This window comes from Lynx canadensis, chromosome E1 (assembly GCF_007474595.2).
Source record: "Lynx canadensis isolate LIC74 chromosome E1, mLynCan4.pri.v2, whole genome shotgun sequence".
In the NCBI taxonomy this organism is placed as follows: Eukaryota; Metazoa; Chordata; class Mammalia; order Carnivora; family Felidae; genus Lynx; species Lynx canadensis.
In genome coordinates this window covers 27,312,666-27,333,401 of record NC_044316.2, presented here as the reverse complement: position 1 = coordinate 27,333,401, position 20,736 = coordinate 27,312,666, and the positions used below count along the sequence as shown (strand labels likewise).

At 37.9% G+C, this 20,736-nt stretch overlaps 1 protein-coding gene across 1 annotated transcript in view; it reads right to left on the bottom strand.

Annotated features, from left to right (window-relative positions):
• Positions 1 to 20,736, bottom strand: part of TRIM37 (tripartite motif containing 37) — a 129,989-nt gene extending 109,253 nt beyond the window's left edge. The window contains 5 exon segments of the mRNA XM_030295180.1: positions 2,124 to 2,211; positions 5,637 to 5,753; positions 9,196 to 9,236; positions 18,584 to 18,685; positions 20,392 to 20,736. Coding sequence (XP_030151040.1) covers positions 2,124 to 2,211; positions 5,637 to 5,753; positions 9,196 to 9,236; positions 18,584 to 18,685; positions 20,392 to 20,412 — 369 coding nt within the window. The 5' untranslated portion in view covers positions 20,413 to 20,736.

Sequence of the window (20,736 nt, the reverse complement as noted above, 5' to 3'; positions counted from 1 at the left end):
TCACTAAACCGCCAGTCTCTAGCACAACTGAATTAATTAGTAAGACACTGAAAGGACACTATTAGCAAAGCAATACACTCATTCCTTACTCCACAAAGAATTACTGTAGAGACAGAAGACTCATTAATCCATTTGTATTCAAATAATTTTTGAGAGCTAACAACCAATTTTTTTTTTAATGTTTATTTTTTAGAGAGAGGGACAGAGTGCGAGCAGGAGAGGGGCAGATAGAGAGGGGGAGACACAGAATTCAAAGAAGGTCAGAGCTCTGTGCCGACAGCTCAGATACAGATCTCAAACTCATGAACGGCAAGATCACGACTTGAGCCGAAGTCGGACACTTAACCAACTGAGCCACCCAGGTGCCCCCTAAAACCAATTTTCTGTCCAATTTTAGTACTATAACTTATAACTCTCTTAATATATAGAACTTGAATTTATATTGTAAGAAACTACCTATTAATGGAAAAGTCCTCACTAGCATTGTCTTATCCAACCAAAGCACCTAAACATAGTCTGTAAGATAAAAAAGATGTAGATTTTTGCATGTCCACTTAAAGTATAGAAAAGAATGTTTCCATTGCTTCTTACCAAACCCATGCATTTAAGAACTAAATTGTAAGAATTCAATTTTTCTATTCATCAAATTAGAAACACATTATTCAAATCCTAACAGAAAATTCTATATTGAGCTCTGCTCAACCAAGTTGCCTGTCATTCTCTCCCTAAAATATGCTAATACCCAAAGAGTGATCAATTCTCATTACTGACAGATATGTCTAGTTGTCTAACAACTTTCTACTCCTACTATAACTAACTCTCCCCACCAAGAACCTATCGTTTTCTTTTTTTTAACGTTTATTTATTTTTGAGAGACAGACACCGAGCACGAGGAAGAGAGGGAGACACAGAATCCAAAGCAGACTCCAGGCTCCGAGCTATCAGCACAGAGCCTGACGTAGGGCTTGAACTCACAAATTGCAAGATCATGACCTGAGCCGAAGTCGGTCGCCAAACTGACTGAGCCACCCCAGAGCCCCAATAACCTATTGTTTTAATTTTCAAGCCTATTTACATTAATTGTACCTATTATGTAAGTACACTTTTAATTAAATATTAATCAGACAATAAGACAACTATGAAATAAAAGCTATTTCCAGGAAAACTAACTTGAATGTTTTAGACTTGATAAAAGGTACAATACCTTAAAAAACTACTTTTGAATTAGATTGGAAAAGAAAAAAAATTATAAGATCCAGATGTCTGCATTCGTATTGTTTCACAAATACCTAAAGTTATCGTTCCATTTTTTTTTTTTAATTTTCTTTAATGTTTATTCATTTTTGAAAGACAGGGACAGAGCACAAGCAGGGGTGGGGCAGAGAGAAAGGGGGACACAGAATCGGAAGCAGGCTCCAGGCTCTGAGCTGTCAGCACAGAGCCCGACGCGGGGCTCAAACTCACAAACTGCGAGATCATGACCTGAGCCAAAGTCGGACGCTCAACCGACTGATCCACCCAGGCGCCCCAAGTTATTGTTCCATTTTAAAGAAACCAAAATTGGAAATTGTGGCCAGGACATCAGATCAACTGACCTTTAATCAAAGATAAGACCTTGATCCTACAATAAAAGATTTGCTAATGAATATAAATTTTATACATTTTTTTAAATGTTTCTTTATATTTGAGAGAGAAAGACAGACAGACAGACAGACACAGACATGGGGCAAGTGGGGGAGGGGCAGAGAGAGGAGGAGACAGAATCTGAACTAGGCTCCAGGCTCTGAGCTGTCAGCATAGAACCCAACGCAGGGGCTCGAACTCACAAGCCATGAGATCATGACCTGTGCCGAAGTCGGACACTCAACTGATTGGGTCACCCAGGTGCCCCAAATTTTATATGTTTTCCATTAAAATATATATTTATGTAAGAGGTAAACATCCCACATCAACATCTCCCACAAAAGAAGTCTGTGGTATGATACCTTCTGCTAAAATCAGACATATTTAATTTTCAACTTTATAAACAAGAGTAAAATATTATTTTCTATCTAAATCAAACAAGTATTTCAGTGCTTTCCAGTCTCTAACTAAAAGTAATGTGCTAAATTTGTTCTACTCACCATTCCTCCCCAAAGTGCACACTGATGGCAGATGCACTTCTTACAAGTCCAGCAAAATACACTAAGTTTTTCATGGTGATTTTCACATCTATATGTTATGAAAAGAAAATACCATTTAAATTAAATAAATTAAAACTAAAACATAATTACCTCAACAAATTCTTACATTTGGGAAACAGGTCAATCAATTTTAAACAATATCTCAGCAAACAATATAAAATACATTCCATAGCTTTCATAAATTAAGCTAAAGAATCACATGTGGACGCAAATTTTAAGTACTGTTTTCATTAATTGATAAAGACTTTAAAATCATATGAAAAACGCAGACTAATTTCTAAATAAAGTATAAATACAACATCATTTCCTAGCATCACTGTAGAAGATAGGTTCACATTTTGGGCAAATCACATTATGAGTCTATACCTACCCAAACATGTATGCGTGTCCCCCACATGTGGCCAATGAAAAATAATCAAGACACATGCAATTGTATAATGTAATGCCATATTCTCATGAGAAATGAACAGCTCAATTTTAAAAAATGAGTTTCCCCTTAAGTTGGATATCCACATACAAAACATGAATTTGGACCTGTTTGCGAACTGAACTTCATCCTCCCCAAATTCCTTTTGGAGGCCTAATGTAAATGTATTTGGAGATACAGCCTTTAAGGAGGTGATGAAGGTCAAATGAGGTCATAAGGGGAGAACACTCACCCCACAAAACTGCTGTCTATACAAGAAGAGAAAGACACGAGGAGTATGTGAGGAGGAGCCTTATCCAAGTCAAAGAGAAAGGCTTCACCAGAAACAACCTTGATAATACCTTGACCTTAAACTTTCAGCCTCCAAACCCATTAGAAAATAAATTTCTGTTATGTAAGCCAACCTGTGGTATTCTGTTATGGCAACCTTAGCAGACAAACACCTTTAGCTTATATCATATGCAAAATTTAAATCAAAGTAGATCAAAGACCTAAACATAAGACCTAAAACTATGTAACTCTTATAAGAAAACATTAAGGAAAAGCTTCATAAAGGAAAACATAAAGGAAAATCCACAATATTGGATTTGGAAATTATTTCTTAAATATGACACCAAAAGCACATGCAACAGAGGTAAAAAAATAAATAAATTAGACTACATCAAAATTTAAAACTTCTGTAACATCAAGGATACAAGAAACAGAGTGAAAGGCCAATCTATGGAATAGGAGACTATATTTGGAAATCCTGTACCTAATAAAGAAGTTAATACCCAAAATACATAAAGAACTACTACAACTCAACAGTAAAAACAAAAGCAAAAACAAAAAACAAAAAAACCTGAATTAAAATATGGGCAAAGGACTTTAACAGACACTTTTCTCCACAGATATACAAATAACCAACAAGCAGATAAAAAGATGTTCAACATCCTATCATCAGATAAATGCAAATCAAAACCACAAGATATTTCTTCATACTCATTAAGATGATTATTAAAAAACAAACAAGTTTTGGGAAGGATGTGGAGAAATTGGAATCCTGTATATTGTTGGTAGGAATATAAGATGGTACAGCTGCCATGGAAACACTATGGAGGTTCCTCAATGTATTAAAAACAAAATTCCATATAATCTAACAATACCACTGCCAAGTATATATCCAAAAAGGGGTGCCTGGCTGGCTAAGTCAATACAGAATGCAACTTTAGGTTTATTTATTTTTTAGAGAGAGAGAGAGACAGAGAGAGAGACAGAGCACTAGCAGGGGAGGGCAGAGAGACAGGGGGAGACACAGAATCTAAAGCAGGCTCCAGGCTCCGAACTGTCAGCACAGAGCCTGATGCAGGGCTAGAACTTACAAACTGTGAGATCATGACCTGAGCCGAGATGGATGCTTAACCTACTGAGTCACCCAGGCACACCCAGCATGCAACTCTTGATCTCAGAGTTGTGAGTACAAGCCTCACATTGGGTGTAGAGATTACTTAAAAATCCTTAAAACAAACAAACAAACAAACCAAAAAACTTGAAGGCAAGGTTTAGAAAAGATGAACACATTATGAGCATTGTTCACAACAGCCCAAAGTGAAAGCAATCCAATATCCAACACATAACAGATATACAAAATGTGATACAATACATGGTGGAAAATTAATCAGACTTAAAAAGGAATGAAATTCTGACATATGCTATTATTAGCAAAGTCAAGGATGGCAGTAGCAAAAAGACAATACTGCGTATTTTGCTAACATGAGTAATCCAGAGTAGTCAAACTCAAAGAAACAAGTGAATGATGGTTGCCAGGGCTGTAGGAGAATGGGGAATTATTGTTTGATGGGTGGAGAGTTTCAGATTTCCAAGATGAAAAGTTCTGGAGATTGGTTGTACAATGTGAATATATTAAACACTATGGAACTGTATGCTTAAAAATAATTACAACAGTAAATTTTATATTTTATATAAGTGTATTTTACTACAATAACAAAATTTTTTTTTTTAAGTTTCTGTTGCCTATAAAAGAGACATACTGTTGCATTTCTTAAAAAGATTCTCACTGGGGCCCTGGGTAGCTCAGTCAGTTAAGCATCCTCTTTGGCTCAGGTCATGATCTTAGCAGGTTTGAGTTTGAGCCCTGCACTGGACTCTATGCTGTCAGCACAAAGGCTGCTTCTGAACCTCTGTCCCCCCTTTCTCTCTGCCCCTCCTCTGCTCATGCTTGCTCTCTCAAAAATAAATACACATTAAAAAAAAAAGAAAAAGCTTCTCACTAATGGAGTCCACTGAGCTTAGAGAAAATACCTAAATGCATCTACATTTATTTTCTCATGTTGTAAGTAATCTGAATACCAAAAAGAAATTAATGAAAGTATAAAAAAACGGCATATTAGGGCGCCTGGGTGGCGCAGTCGGTTAAGCGTCCGACTTCAGCCAGGTCACGATCTCGCGGTCCGGGAGTTCGAGCCCCGCGTCAGGCTCTGGGCTGATGGCTCAGAGCCTGGAGCCTGTTTCCGATTCTGTGTCTCCCTCTCTCTCTGCCCCTCCCCCGTTCATGCTCTGTCTCTCTCTGTCCCAAAAAAAAATAAACGTTGAAAAAAAAAAAAAATTAAAAAAAAAAAAAAACGGCATATTAGATACTATCTGTAAGCTCATTTAGCATATTTAGCATATTTCCATAGTACCAAGTTTAACATAGCTTTTATAATAAAGGAAATTTATCAGAACAATTCTTTATCAATGGCCTATATGCATCTTCAGCAGACCAAGGGGAAGAGGGGCCAGCTGACATCAAGAACAAAGAAGAGAGACTTAGCAAACACTAGCAGTTCCACTCCTTTTATCAGAGGCTCTAATAAAAGAAGCCCAATCAAGAGTTAGAAGGGTCTTTCAAAATAGTGATACTGATACAATGCCAAGAGAAAAATACTTAAGTGTTCACCTATAAAACGAAAAAAATTTTCAATAGTGTCGTTAAAATAACACCTATCAACATCTATGAAATACTCAAACACAAGTTGAGGGCATACTTGTCCTTTTCATTTTCTTCATGTTTGGTGAGACTGCAGAGTTGAAGAGTATCAAGCTGCTGGGTTACTTCTTCTGCCCAACGACAGTTTACTAGTTCTCGTAGCTGGAGTGGAGCACTGGAGAAAAAATATGTACATATACTCCAATTCAGGAATTTGAGATTATTTTCTAACATAAACACATTCCAAAGGTAAATATGTGAGATGATGAAAGTGCTATCAATGGGGAGAATCCTTTCACAATACATACATACACATATCAAATCATCACAAGGTACACTTTAAATGTCTTACAATTTTATCGGCCAACTATACCTCAAAATATTAAAAAACAGAATTACCATATAATCCAGCAATACCACTTCTGGGTATATATCAAAAAAAACTGAAGGCAGGTCTTGAAAAGATGAACACCCATGACCATAGCAGCATTATTTACCTTAGCCCCAAAGTGGAAGCAATCCAAATGTCCATTACCAGATTAATGAATAAATGGAATGTGATACATATATATAATGGAGTAATAATCAGCCTTAAAAAGGAATGAAACTCTGAGGCTCCTGCGTGGCTCAGTGGGTTAAGCATCCGACTTTGGCTCAGGTCATGATCTCACATTTCATGAGTTTGAGCCCCACATCAAGCTCTGTGCTGACAGCTCGGAACCTGGAGCCTGCTTCAGATTCTGTCTCTCCCTCTCTCTCTGCCTTTCCCCTGCTCACACTCTGTATCTCTCTCTCTCTCTAAAAAATAAACATTAAAAGGGGGCGCCTGGGTGGCTCAGTTGGTTAAGCATCCGACTTCAGCTCAGGTCATGATCTACAGTCCGTGAGTTCAAGCCCCGCGTCGGGCTCTGTGTTGACAGCTCAGAGCCTGGAGCCTACTTCAGATTCTGTGTCTCCCTTTCTCTCTGCCCCTCCCCTGCTCATGCTCTGTCTCTCTCTGTCTCAAAAATAAGTAAAACCATTAAAAAATAAGTAAACATTAAAAATTTAAAAAAGGAATGAAACTCTAACATATGCTACAACATGCATGAACTATGACATACAAAGTGAAGGAAGACAGTTGCAAAAAGAAATTATCAAATAAAAACATACTCAAAACAGGGTTCACAACATATTCATACCATATTACTATTAAAATAATAACAGACTGAATGAGAAGTATGGTTTGCAACTTATTTTTACATTAATGTCATTTACAAAAAAAAATTCCAATTACAGATTGAATTCTCAATACCTTAAAGTTGTACTATCCAAAATGACAGCCACTAGTCACAAGTGACTATTTAAAATTTTAATTATTTTTTTAAGTTTTTTTATTTTTTTGAGAGACTGCAAGCATGCACAAGCAGGGGAAGGGCAGAAAGGGAGGGAGACAGAATCCCAAGCAGGCTCCACGCTCAGCACACAGAACCCAACACGGGGCTCAATCTCACAACCATGAAACCATAACCTGAGCTGAAACCAAGAGTCAACGCTCAACTGACTAAGCCACCCAGGCACCCCTAAAATTTAATTAAAATTAAATAAGAATAAAATTTCATGGGGCTTCTGTTTCCCAGGTGCTCAGTCGGTTAAGCAACCAACCTCAGCTCAGGTCATGGTCTTACAGTTAGTTCATGGGTTTGAGCCCCACATTGGGCTCTGTGCTGACAGCTCAGCCTGGAGCCTGCTTCAGATTCTATGTCTCCCTCTCTCTGTGTCCCTCCCCTGCTTGTGCTCTGTCTCTCTCTCTCAAAAATAAAATAAATATTAAAAAACAATTTATTAAAAAAAATAAAATTTCATTATATAGTCAAACTAAATATATTTCAAGTGTTGAACTGCCACTGTTGAACTGTACCCAGTGGAATTAAACAGCAAAGTTACAGAACGTTTCCATCATTACAGAAAGTTTCTGTTTGATAGTGCTGGCTTTCTTAAAAGTTAATATAAAAAAAGTAAACAATATATGATGAAAATGGGCAACAAATGAGATGAAGAAGTAGTTTAAGCAAAACAAATATAACTAAATATGCCTCAAAAAATGTTCAGTTTCAATCATTTTTTAGAAAAGCATAATTAATTGGGCCCCTGGGTGGCTCATTCAATTAAGCATCTGACTCTTGGTTTTGGCTCAGGTCATGATCTCATGGTTCATGGGTTCAAGCCCCCATCAGACTCTGCACTGATAGTGCAGAGCCTGCTTGGGATTCTCTCTCCTCTCTGCCCCTCCCCAGCTCACACACACACTCTTGCTCTCAAAATAAATAAATAAACTTTAAAAAATAAAAAAGCATATTAAAAATGAGATACTATTTTTCATTGAATGGAATGACAAAAAAAAAAACGACAGATTGATAACCAGTATTGGCAGAGGAAAAGGCACTTTTATATCTATTATTAGGAACAGTAAATGGTAAAAACCTTCCTTTCAATGTAATCTGGCACAATTATATGAAAAAAACAAGAGTGGAAATTATCTAAATGTGTCTGAATATAAGCATATTAAATAAATCAACATACAGTCATACAGTGGATTATTCACACTTTTTAAAAAAATGACATATATGTACCTATCTTCAAGGAAGGTCCCACCATATTTTACATGAAAAAAAAAAAAAACCCAAAATAGAATTATATCACATTTGGGTATTTTGAGAAAAATGTATACATATCAGTATACTCTTAGAAAAATGTCTAGAATACATAATAAAATCTAACCATCTCTTTTCAAAGTGTTATTTAATGAAAACATTAGGCAGGGAGTATCAGAAATAGAAGTCTTTTTATTTTATTTATCTGTATTAATTAGAAAGTTGGAGAACTTTTCAGTTGTATTTTAATTATAAAAATCAAGAAGTTAAACAATGCTTCTCTAAAAGATGGTAAACAGGGGCACCTGGGTGGCTCAGTCGGTTGGGCATCTGGCTTCGGCTCGGGTCATGATCTCACCGTTCGTGAGTTTGAGCCTGGCATCAGGCTCTGTGCTAACAGCTCTGAGCCTGGAGCCTGCTTTAGATTCTGTGTTTCCCTCTCTCTCTGCCCCTCCCCAGCTCACTCACACTCTCTGGCTCTCTCTCTCTCTCTCTCAAAAATGAATAAGAACTTTAAAAAATAAAAATAAAGATGGTAAATAATGTACTCAATGCACTCTACATAATTCTTTTATTTTATTTTATTTTTTTAATGTTTATTTATTTTTGAGAGAGAGAGAGACAGAGTTCAAGCAGGGGAGAGTCAGAGAGGGAGACACAGAATCCGAAGCAGGCTCTAGGTTCCGAGTTGTCAGCACAGAGCCTGATGTGGGGCTTGAACCCACGAACCATGAGATCGTGACCAGAGCCAAAGTCAGACACACCTAACCAACTGAGTCACTCAGGTGCCCCTGCACTCTACATAATTCTAAGTCAGATAAATTAGTTCGCATTTATCTAGACAGATTGCTTATTTTCTTTTCAACTGTATTTACAAAGAGGAGAAATGTGACAGAATGCAAAAAAAACTCTGATTAAGGCACACTTTAATCCCATCACCTTGCTATTTTCCAAATTCACAAATAATCATAGCAAAACACTTACCGGCAATGAGGACATTGAGCTCTCTGCTCTGTCAGCCAGCGCTAAGGAGGCAAAAAATTAGATTTTGATTATAGAAAAATTATTACTTTAATTTGTACATATTGAATACTTAAATACAAAATTTAATGAGTTTAACTCTCTAGTGCTTGTATTAATTACAGAGATACGTACAGAAATAGCATTCAATCTACTATCTCCCTCTCATTATCATTATGATGGGGACAAATTTTCAAAGGGACAGAACTAATTCCAAAACAGTTAAGAAGCTTTTCTCTCATAGGAAAGAAAGTGATCTTAAGAATATGTGATTATCCCAAGGAAGATGTTGATAATCTTCACAAAATCAGTAATAATACACCAGCCCTGAAAATAAACCACAGCGATGATTTACTTCCATCTAATCTCTCATAAAATCCCTGAGAAAGTCTAAGGTACTACTAAATTCCTTTCTGAAAAGCTAACTAATTTTGAATATGGATTATGAATTATGGATATATACATTAGACCTAAAATATGAATAAGCAATACAACAGAACTTTACATCTTAAGAGCTCTACAGTCCAGTAATGTAATTATAAAAAGCTTTTATAAGAGAATATCTCCACTAAACTTCAAATTCTATTGAGTTAATTGTTTTAATTATTACTGGATAGGGAGTAGTTTTACACCATATACAAAGGAGATGCGGAAGATTATTTGAATACCTTTCCAAAAACAATAGGATCATGGTTAAGCTTTTTAAAGTCAAATAATTAACTCAGAAATGAAATTCCCAAGGAAACCTTAAAGGACAACAAAAGGTAAGAGATAACAAGGACAAAGGTACTTCACAGCAAACCATATAAAGCTGGAAGAAAAAGAAAACAGACACAAAAGGCTTCCTCTATTAATAACCTTGAAGATTATTTCTTTGGTCCCTCAGCAAAAGTAAGATTTGGGTCAGGTTTCTTCCTCTCAAACAATGCTCTGCTTAAATCCATAGCACTCTTCTAGGGCTGGTTTCAGCCCACACCTCTCTTGCCTCACCTTCTACCTCACTCTAGGGAACCCAACAAGGTTAAGGCTTTAGGTATATTTATTTCCTCTCTCTCCCCAGGATATTCTTCAACTATATCATTCCTACTCATTCTTTAGATTTCAGTTTATGTCACTTCCTTCAGAAAGCTTGCCCTGACTCTCTACAGACTACCACAGCAACCTGAACTTCTTCCTTTATTGTGCTTATAATACTTTATTACACTGACTTATTTATCGGTCTCCTCTGCCCTGCCAGACTATAAGCTCTCTAAAGGTTGGGACCATGACAGGGAGTGACCAGTCCATATTTTTAAATATGTCTCTCCGTTCCAGTCAAAACAGGCTTATTGCTACACTATACACCACGCTTGGTATATTTGTGTATTTGCTAGTATGTCCCCCCCACCATGTGCTGTCCCATGGGAATGTCCAGTAATTAGGTCCATAAAACTTTCCTAACTATAACAAGCTAGTAATCTTTCCCATCTCTGAATATTTATGGCATTTTTACCTTGTATTCCATAATCTAACTTAATCACAAAATAAATATGGTAATTTTAATACTTTGGGAAAAACAATATTTCTCCCAAACCAAAACCAAAGGTAAGAACGAGCAATACAATATTAATGCACAAGAAGAATTAAAGAAAATAAAAATTATAGTAGAGCAATTCCCCACATTCAATTTAAGAATTTCTCTCCATTAAAATGGAAGAATCACAGCTTTAGACAGTATTCAGACCTGAGTCTGACTCCTAGCTCTGGCACTTACTGACTACAAGACACCAGACATGTGACTGGGCTCAAGTTTCCTCACAGGTAACAAGAGAATCAACATACCTAACTCTGTAAGACTGGACTAGGGAAATTCTCAAGAAGAGCCCAGCAAATCGAATTCAACAGTATATTAAAAAGACTATACAGCATGACCAAGTGGGATTTACTACCCGGAATGCTGAGACAGTTCAACATACAAAAATCATTCAATATAACACATTACATTAATAAAATGAAGGAAAAAACCCACATGATCATCTCAACTGATGCATAAAAGGTCTCTGACAAAATCTAATATCCTTTCATGATAAAAACACTCAAGAAAAAGGAACAAAAGAGAACTTCCTCAATTTGATAAAGTCCAAACATAAAAGATCCAGAGTGAACACCATACTCAATGGTAAACACTGAAAACTTTTTCTTTAAGATCAGGAAAAAGACAAAGATGCTCATTTTCACCACTTCTATCCAACACAATACTAAAAATTTCACCGAGAGCAATTTAAGCAAGGAAAAAAAATACAAAAGCATCCCAACTGGAAAAGTAGTAAAATTAATTGTTTGCAATAACATAATCTTGTATGTAGGAAACCCTAAAGGTTCCACAAAAAACTGTTAGTATTAATGAACAAAAGGAACAAATTCACCAAAGTTGCAGAATACAATACCAACCCACACACAAAAAAAACATGTTTCTATATGCTAGCAATGAAGAATTCAAAGAGGAAATTAAGAAAATACATCTACAACATCAAAGAAAAAAGTAAAATACCTAGGAATAAACTTAACCAAGGAGTTGGAAGATTTATACATGGAAAACTACAAAACACCACTGAAAGAAAGTCCTAAATAAACAGACATCCCATGTTCATGCATTGGAAGATTTAATACTGTTAAAATCCCAATACCACCCAAAGCAATCTACAGTATCAATGTAATTCTTATCAAAACCACAATGGTGCTTTTTACAGAAGTAGAAAAACCCATTCTAAAATTCAAACGGAGGGGCACCTGAGTGGCTCCATCAGTTAACTGTTCTACTACTGATTTCAGCTCAGGTCATGATCTCACCATTTGTGATACTAGGCCCTGTGTCGGGCTCTGAGCTCACTGGATAGAGCCTGCTTGGGATTCTCTCTCCCTCTCTCTCTGTCCCTCCCCTGCTCATGCTCTGTCTCTCTCTCTCTCAAAATAAACAAATAAACACAAAAAAGAAATTTAAAAAAAAAGGAATAAAACTTTAAAAATAAATATATAAAGGGGCGCCTGGGTGGCTCAGTCGGTTAAGTGGCCGACTTCAGCTCAGGTCACGATCTCGTGGTCCGTGAGTTCGAGCCCCGCATCGGGCTCTGGGCTGATGGCTCAGAGCCTGGAGCCTGCTTCCGATTCTGTGTCTCCCTCTCTCTCTCCCCCTCCCCCATTCATGCTCTGTCTCTCTCTGTCTCAAAAATAAATAAAACGTTAAAAAAAATTTTTTTTTAAATAAAAAATATATAAAGACAAATGTTATATGATTACATTTATATGAAGTACTTAGTTCAGAGACAGAAAGAATAGTGGTTACCGGGACTGGGGAAAAGGGTAATGGATAAACGTAAGGAAAGTAGGCATCTCTATCTTTATCCTGATCTTAAAGGAAAATGTTAAGGTACTGCTCCATATCTATGAGAATGGCTAAAATTCAAGACTGAACGTACCAAGTGTGGGCATTAATGTGGAAGAATTAGAACTCTCACACATTGCTGGTAAGAATTTAAAATGATACTATTTTAGAAAACAGTTGTACAATTTGTTAAACAGTTAGATATACATCTACCATGTGATCTAGCTCTTCCATTCCTATTTACTTACCTAAGAGAAAAGAAAGTTTAAGCCCATTCAAATACTTGTATATAAATGTTCATAGCAGTTTTCTATGTAAATACCAAAAAGTAGACACAGTTATGTCCATCAACAGGTGAATGGATAAACATATTATGGCATATGCATACAATGGGATGCTACCACTTGGCAATAAAAAGGAATACTATTGATCCACACAACATAGATACATCTCTAAATAATTTTGTTGAGTGAAAAAAGCTGGACACATGAGAGAATATATCATAAGATTCCATTTCTATAAAAGTTCAAAAAATGCAAACTTATCTACAGTGACAGAAAGCAGATCAGTGGTTTCCTAGGAATAAGACAAGTGGAGGGAAGGATTACCAAGAGGTACAAAGAAACTTTTGAGGATTATAAGTATGTTCACTATCTTGCAGTGATGGTTTCTCAAGTATATACATTTATCAAACTTACCACACTATACACTTTAAATATGTGCAGCTTACTGTATGTCAATTATATCTAATTTTTTAAAACTCCAATATTAAAAAGAAAGCAAAGTCGATATTCACAGGAAATCATAAAATGCTACCAATGCTGAAAATCAAGGAGTCAAAAACAAAACCAAAACTACTTGATGAAAAAGACTGGGGCAAAAAAATGGGTGAAAATACAAAAATAAGAACAGGTAATGATGGAGAATCAACTGAGAGTAACTGGAAGAATGAAAGAGACCTGGCCTGAAAATACAGCCAATGTTCCCACTTTTTGGTATATGCATATAGAAGCACAAGAGAGTCATAGGTAGAGTGCTGGCCTGGGAGTGAGTCCAGTTTTGGTCTGTCCCAAACCACTAGATAACTTTGGACAAGTCTATTCATGGGTCTGGACCTTAGTCTGTTTTATTCAGTGACACAAGCATCTGGCCTGTCATGGATAATTAAATTTCCATGGTCAAATGAACAGAGATGGGATGGAAGAGAAGGGAGAGGCATTCAAATAAACAATAATACAATTTGGTTGGGTGGAATGCCCAGGTCTCAAGGACTTTGCTCCTGTAATTATCCCCTCTCCCCAGCATCATTAATTAATCTTTCTCTACTGGTTCACATTCAACGAGATATAAACCTTTTCGACCCACTCCTTTTTTTCCCCTTTACATCAAAATTTTTAGAGTTTTTATACTTGCTGTCTTATTTGCCTCCCTCTCCCAGACATCAAGATTTTGTCTTCATTATTCCACTAAAACTACTCATCAAGGTTACCAATGTCCTATACATTCTCAAATCCAATGGTTAAGTCCCGAACCAGAAATACAAGACACAGTTAACCTACTCCTCTTTGAAACATGTTTTTCACTTGAACTCTGTGATGCCTCACTCATGGCTCCTTCTTGTTATCTCCTGCTTAATCCTCCTCCTCCTCCTGACCTCTAAATGTTGAGTGACCCAGAGTTCAAAGCAAAAAGTCTTTTCCCTATCAGGTAATCTGGTGATCTCATCAAACGCCTTAAATACTATCCATATGCTATTAATTCGATATCACTAACATCCCCTTCCTCAACTCCAGATTCATATTTCCAACTGCCAACCTCTCCAGTTAGATGTATAAAATCTTAAACTTGACATATTTAAAAACAAAACTTGTACATCTATAACCTACCCAACTCTTCCTCCCCAAATTTCTTCTATCTCAGAATAGAAAACCATTCATCTAAATGTTGTATAAAACTCTCATGTCCCATCTATAAATCCATTGGCTCTACCTTCAAAACATATCCAGAACTGCCCTATTTTTCACCACCTCCACTGTTACCATTCGAGTCTAAACCAAATTGGTCTCCTCACTTCCTCTCCCACCTATGGTGCCTATAATCCACTTTCTACATAGCAGCAACAGTGAGTTTTTAAAAATTACTGTGTATCATTCAAAAGCTTTCAATGGTACCATTACAGTTAAAATAAAAGCCAAGGTCTTTACCAAGGCCCTAAGCTCCATCTCCAAATTCATCTCCTTTCCCTCTTTCTCTCTTTGCTCCAGCCACACTGGCTTCTTTGTTCTTTCTCTCAGGGGCTTTGCTCCTTCTGATTTCTCTGCCTGGGACTTTCTTCCTGTAGATACATCACTACCACATTTCATTCTGGTCTTGGCTCAAATATCACTTCTCAGAGACCTTCACAGACTATCTAAAATAACTAACAACCTGCTCATACCCTCCTCAAAGTCCCCACTCTATACCTTATTCAGTTTCATTTTCTTCATAGCACTTTCTGGTATCTAACATATGTCTATTTACCTTTTTGTCCATATCCCAAGTAGTAAATAAGTCAACTCCCTGGGAAGTCGATGCTTAACTCCAAGTAGATGTGTAATTAGTATTTGCTGAATGAATAAACACATGAATGGTACATTCAGGAACCAAGACAGCTTTAGAAAGAAAGAATAGAGGGGTGCCTGGGTGGCTCAGTTGGTTAAGCGTCTGGCTTCAGGTCAGGTCATGATCTCACAGTTAGTGAGTTCAAGCCCCACGTCAGGCTCTGTGCTAACAGCTCAGAGCCTGGAGCCTGCTTTGAATTCTGTGTCTCCTTCTCTCTCTCTGCACTTCCCCCACTCACTCTCTGTCTATCACAAATGAATAAAACATTAAAAAAAAGAAAGAAAGAAAGAATAGAACCAGATTATCCAAGTGGTCTGAATATAAAGATAATATTCTAAGGAATTAAGGCAATGAATCTGATAAGGAAAAAAAAATTCCTTATCCTTCTGATAAGGAAAAAAAAATGACATTTCTGGAAAACATCAATATGGCAGCAGGATATAAAATGAACCACAGATAAGAAAAGACTTGGAGTGCCTGGGTAGCTCTGTCAGTTAAGCATCCAACTCTTGGTTTCAGCTCAGGTCATGATCTCATGGTTCGTGAGATCGAGCCCCACCTAGGGCTCCACGCTGGCAATGAGGATCTTGCATGGGATTCTCTCTCTCTTCTCCCTATGCCCCTCCCCAGCTAGCAAACACACTCTAGCTCTCAAAATAAATATATAAACTTTAAAAAAGACTCAAGATAGATCAGTTAAAAGCTAACTAGGGGTGCCTGGGTGGCTCAGTCAGTTAAGCATCCAACTCTTGATTTCGGCTCAGGTCATGATCTCAGGGTCCTGGAATCAATTCCCACGTCAGGTTCCACACTGAGCGGAGAGCCTACTTGGGATTCTCTCTTTCTCCTCTTTGCCCCTCCCCTGCTCACTTGCAAGCTCGAGCTCGCTCTCTCTCTCTCTCTCTCTCTCTCTCTCTCTCTCTCTCTCTGGGGAAAGAAAAAAAAAAAAACGATTGGAGCACCTGGGTGGCTCAGTTAAGCAACCAACTTTGGCCCAGGTCATGATCTCACGTTTTCGAGTTTGAGCCCGCCTCCAGCTCTGTGCTGACAGCTCAGAACCTGGAGCCTGCTCCAGATTCTGTGTCTCCCACTCTCTGCCCATCCCCCACTCATTCTCTCTCTCCCTCTCTCTCCCTCTCTCTCTCTCTCAAGAATAAACAATTAAAAAAATTCTTTTAATAAAAAAAAGATTATAATTATCTAAGTATGAGGTAATAAAGGTATATATTTCTCTGCTAGGATGATAATGGAATGGAAAAGTAGGACAGATGTAAGTGAAAGCAGAAGATAATAACTGACAGGACTTAAAAATTACTGGTGCCAGGGATCAGTTGGTTAAGCCTTAGACTTTGGATGTCAGCTCAGGTCATGTTCAGGTCATGATCTCATGATTCAGGAGATCAAGCCCTGTATCGGGTTCTCACTGACAGTGCAAAGCCTGCTTGGGAGCCTCTCCCTCTTGCTCTGTCCCTTCCCCACTCATTTATGCACATGTGCTCTCGCTAAATAAACCTAAAAAATATCATTGGTGTAAAAGGTTTCAAGTTTGAGTGACTGGCGGAACAGAACAAAAAGAAGTCAAAAAGAATCAGTTTAAAAAAACAGAATTTGATCGGGAACAAAGTTCAAGGTGCTGGAAAGTCAAAGCCAAAGGAATAGATTTAAAAGCCATACACTGAGAAATGATAGTTAAACCTGCAAGAATAAATCAAATTTCCCAAGGTAGATGAAATTTTCCCACTTCTTTTTAATTTTGAGAGAGTGATACAGGCCAATTACCTAATTTCCACAGCTTCTGTTTCACCATTTATAAAAAATAATGCCAAATTTATTCATTGCTATTTTAACAATAAAATATTAACACCTTACAATGGGACAGTACTTTACAGTTTCTAAATTGCTTTTTAGCTTATCTCATTTAATGCCACAACCATTCTGTGAGGCAAATCTTGTTACCTCATTCTATAGCTGAAGAAACAAGACTAGGAAAAATTGAGTTTCTCAGCTTATGAATGGAAGAACTAGCATGATATATAACCTTGGTCTTCTCCACATGGTGTAGAAGCAAAGAACACAGGCTCTAAAGCGAGACTTCCTGGATTCAAATCCAGCTCTATTATTTGTTAGCTGTGTGACCGGAAGCAAGTGATTTAAGTGTTACAACCATTACTCTCGACAAAGGTTTATTTATCTTCCTAAGGCAGAAATAAGGAACCACAGAGAAATTTTGAGGTGAAGAGCATGTTAGATGGCTTTGATTTTCCCAGTAAAAGACAAAACCTACTGCGAGTAATGTGGGCAGGGCAGTTTTTAACGATGATTTGCGGATGTGCTACTGAATCCCTCCACACAAAAAAGAAGTTCTTCTGCTTCACATCTTAGGCTTCCTCATAATGTTCTTTGAGGGGTTCACCTACATTCGTTTTAAAGCCAATGGACTATATTAATCTCTAAAGTCTCTTGTACCTGTAAGATTATACGATTTTAATCTAAGCCTCTGAACCCATTATTAGCTTTTTCTCCATCCTACCCATCCAACAGTATAAACTCTGAGTCTCACAGCACTTTGTTAGTGCCTCTTTATGACACTATACATACATTCTTCAGTATAAACGGAGCCCATTATGTCACTTAGATTTAAGCTCCTTCAGGGCAAGCACTCCATCATTTATCTTAGAAGTCTTCAACCCCAAACACAATGCAGGCAACCACTTTACCAGTACTTGTTAAATGTGCAATGATTTAATAAATATATTAAAATTATAATGGGTTTTGATTTCTAGACATTTCATGGTAGTTATCTCACCTCCACAGTACTAAGTAATATATGGTGATGGTCTCCCTATTAAGGAACATTCATTTAAAACATTTTTTAAAAGGAGACAAAATGTAAAAATTAAAAAGATAACAAAACTGGGGTGTCTGGATAGCTCAGTTGATTAAGTGTCTGACTCTTGGTTTCAGCTCAGGTCATGATCTCACAGGTTCATGGGTTCAAGCCCCACATCAGGTTTCACACTAATAGCACGGAGCCTGTTTAGGATTCTCTTTCACTCTCTATCTCACAATAAATAAACTTAAAAAAAAAAAAAAAAGATAAAAAATATGGTCGATTTTGGGGTGCTTCAATCGGTTGAGCATCCTACTCCGGCTCAGGTCATGATGTCATGGTTCATGGGTTCAAGCCCCACATCGGGCTCTGCTGGCAGCTCAGAGCCTGAAGCCTACTAGAGATTCTGTGTCTCCCTTTCTCTCTGCCTCTCCCCTGCTCATGCTCTCTCTTTCTCAAAAATAAATAAACATTTAAAAAAATAATTTTAAAAGAATATGGTTGATTTTTACAACACATCGTATATACACTAAGGGCATGTAGAAAGAAATGCAACTTACCCTGATACAGCTAAAACAACAAAGCTTAGAGCAATGAGGACACAGGCGTGCATCCCGCAACTTCTCCATACAAATGAAACATCTGAAAACCTCCGCAATGCTCTGAAAATAATAAAAAATGTAAGGTACACCAGATTTAGACTACTGAATCAAAAGTAAAAAGCATGCTTAAAACAACTCACTCAACATTGACATTAATTTTGGGCTGATATAACCTGTTTTAATAAGTCTTATCAGTACTTGGTTGGTCAAGGCCCAGTGTACCTCAGAACATCTGGAAAAAGTGCTTTTTCTTTCCTAAGCTTCACAGTGGCTCTATTCTAAGGAAAGAACATGAAATGCAAACACACTTGTGCACAAATATTATCACTGAAGCATAAATTGTAATCACAAGAATGTGGCTATAACCCAAATTTCAAAATATTAAATTATGACAGTTAATAAAAAAAATTAGGACAGTTAACACAGATTATGACAGTCACTAGAAACTTCTTGATTTGAGGATATAGAAAAAATATCCTTATTATGATGCAGAACAGCTAAAAAAAAAAAAGATGGACTGACTGAATGAACTATATGAACTTTTTCTGCAATTTCCCCAAGGGGATGGACTGCTTTTAAAATTAAAAACAAAACAAAACAAAACAAAAAACCTTTAAAAAAGATACATATACTAACAGAGTGTACTTTGATCAAGAAAGAAACTAATTCAGAATCCAGAAATCTGAATTTGCCCTGATACTCCAACCAACTAGCTTTTTATTGGAGCCTTAGATTTTGTTCCTATGGAAAATTTTAGTGGTCGCCCCATGAAGGCTTTGAAAAGAAAAAAAGAAGAATAAATAGAAGAAACGATAGTTTGCAAGCCTCAGATAAATCATTTTAGGAAGTAACTAACAAGAAAACAGACATAATGAAAAGCAACTTATTGTATATTTTATTTTTACCGTACTCACATTTATTTACTCCATCCCAGGAGAATTAAACGCTCCCAAACCAAGAAAACGTTACAAAACCTTTATAACACTTTCGCAGGAGGAACTAAGGAGAAAATTATTCATTAGTCCAATCATGACTCTGCAGAACCAGAAAGAACCTGTGAGATGCAGACGCTGGGGGAGGGTAGGGTGGACAATAAGACCATTGGGTGAACTACTTTCAACTGGAGTGCCTGTAATACAGTTGCAACTTACTAAGGACCAAGGTAATGGAAAGTTCAAAATTCGACAACTGTTAAATAATTAGGTCCAATAAGCAATCTTTTTTTTTTTTAATGTTACTGGCCTTTAAGTAAATATCTCAACCATTTGGAATCACAGCTCACAAGAGCCAAATATAAAAGAATAGGTTGTTCCAGAAAACTACAAATAGGATAATAAAAGTATATCCTCATTCAATTTAGGAAGGGCAGAAGTCTGCAAAATGTACGGGTCGGGGAGGAATGATTCCAGTTGGAGAGAGTTTTGGATCTGCACTTGAACTCCCAAGAACAGGTAGCGAGTGCACGGCACGTCTATCTAATGAATTTGCAGTTTTGCTCTTCCCAGACTGTAGTTTGCAAAAACCCTGAGAATGAGTACCGGTGCCAAGACACCCAGAAAACGCCAGGATACCACTACCTGACAAGGCACCCGAAGAGCTGCGGACCTAGCACGGCGTCCTTCGCACTGGGCCAGCCTTCACTACACCCGCAGCGGCGAAGTGGGGGTGCTCTACTACAGGGAGGGCTAGGGCAGGGCGCCCCAAATAAAGAAGGCTCAGGGGGTAGCGGAGGGAGAGTAACCACCACCCTTCTCAACCCCCCTCACCTCTACGCTCTGTTCATCCATTGCCTCCGGCTCTCGGCGGGGCCCTCGGCGACCCGCGGAGTCCGTGGTCTGACCTATTGGGCGCCGGCCCGAGGTCGCCAGGTCAAATCGCCGACGAAAACCACGCCGGCGTGTGGCTCAGGAGGCTCCGACGACCGCCCCACCTGCTCGCCCCATCACGTCGGGTTCGGCGCCAGCTACCCCCACTTCGCCATATTTATCCGCGCACCCGCCCTAGGGCGCAGTGGGAGGGCGAGCGGTGGCCGCAGCTGCTTCTTCACCGCTAAGCCGCCCGCCAGCGACCGCGAGGGAGCCTCGCACCACGTGACGCGGGCGCGCGCGTGT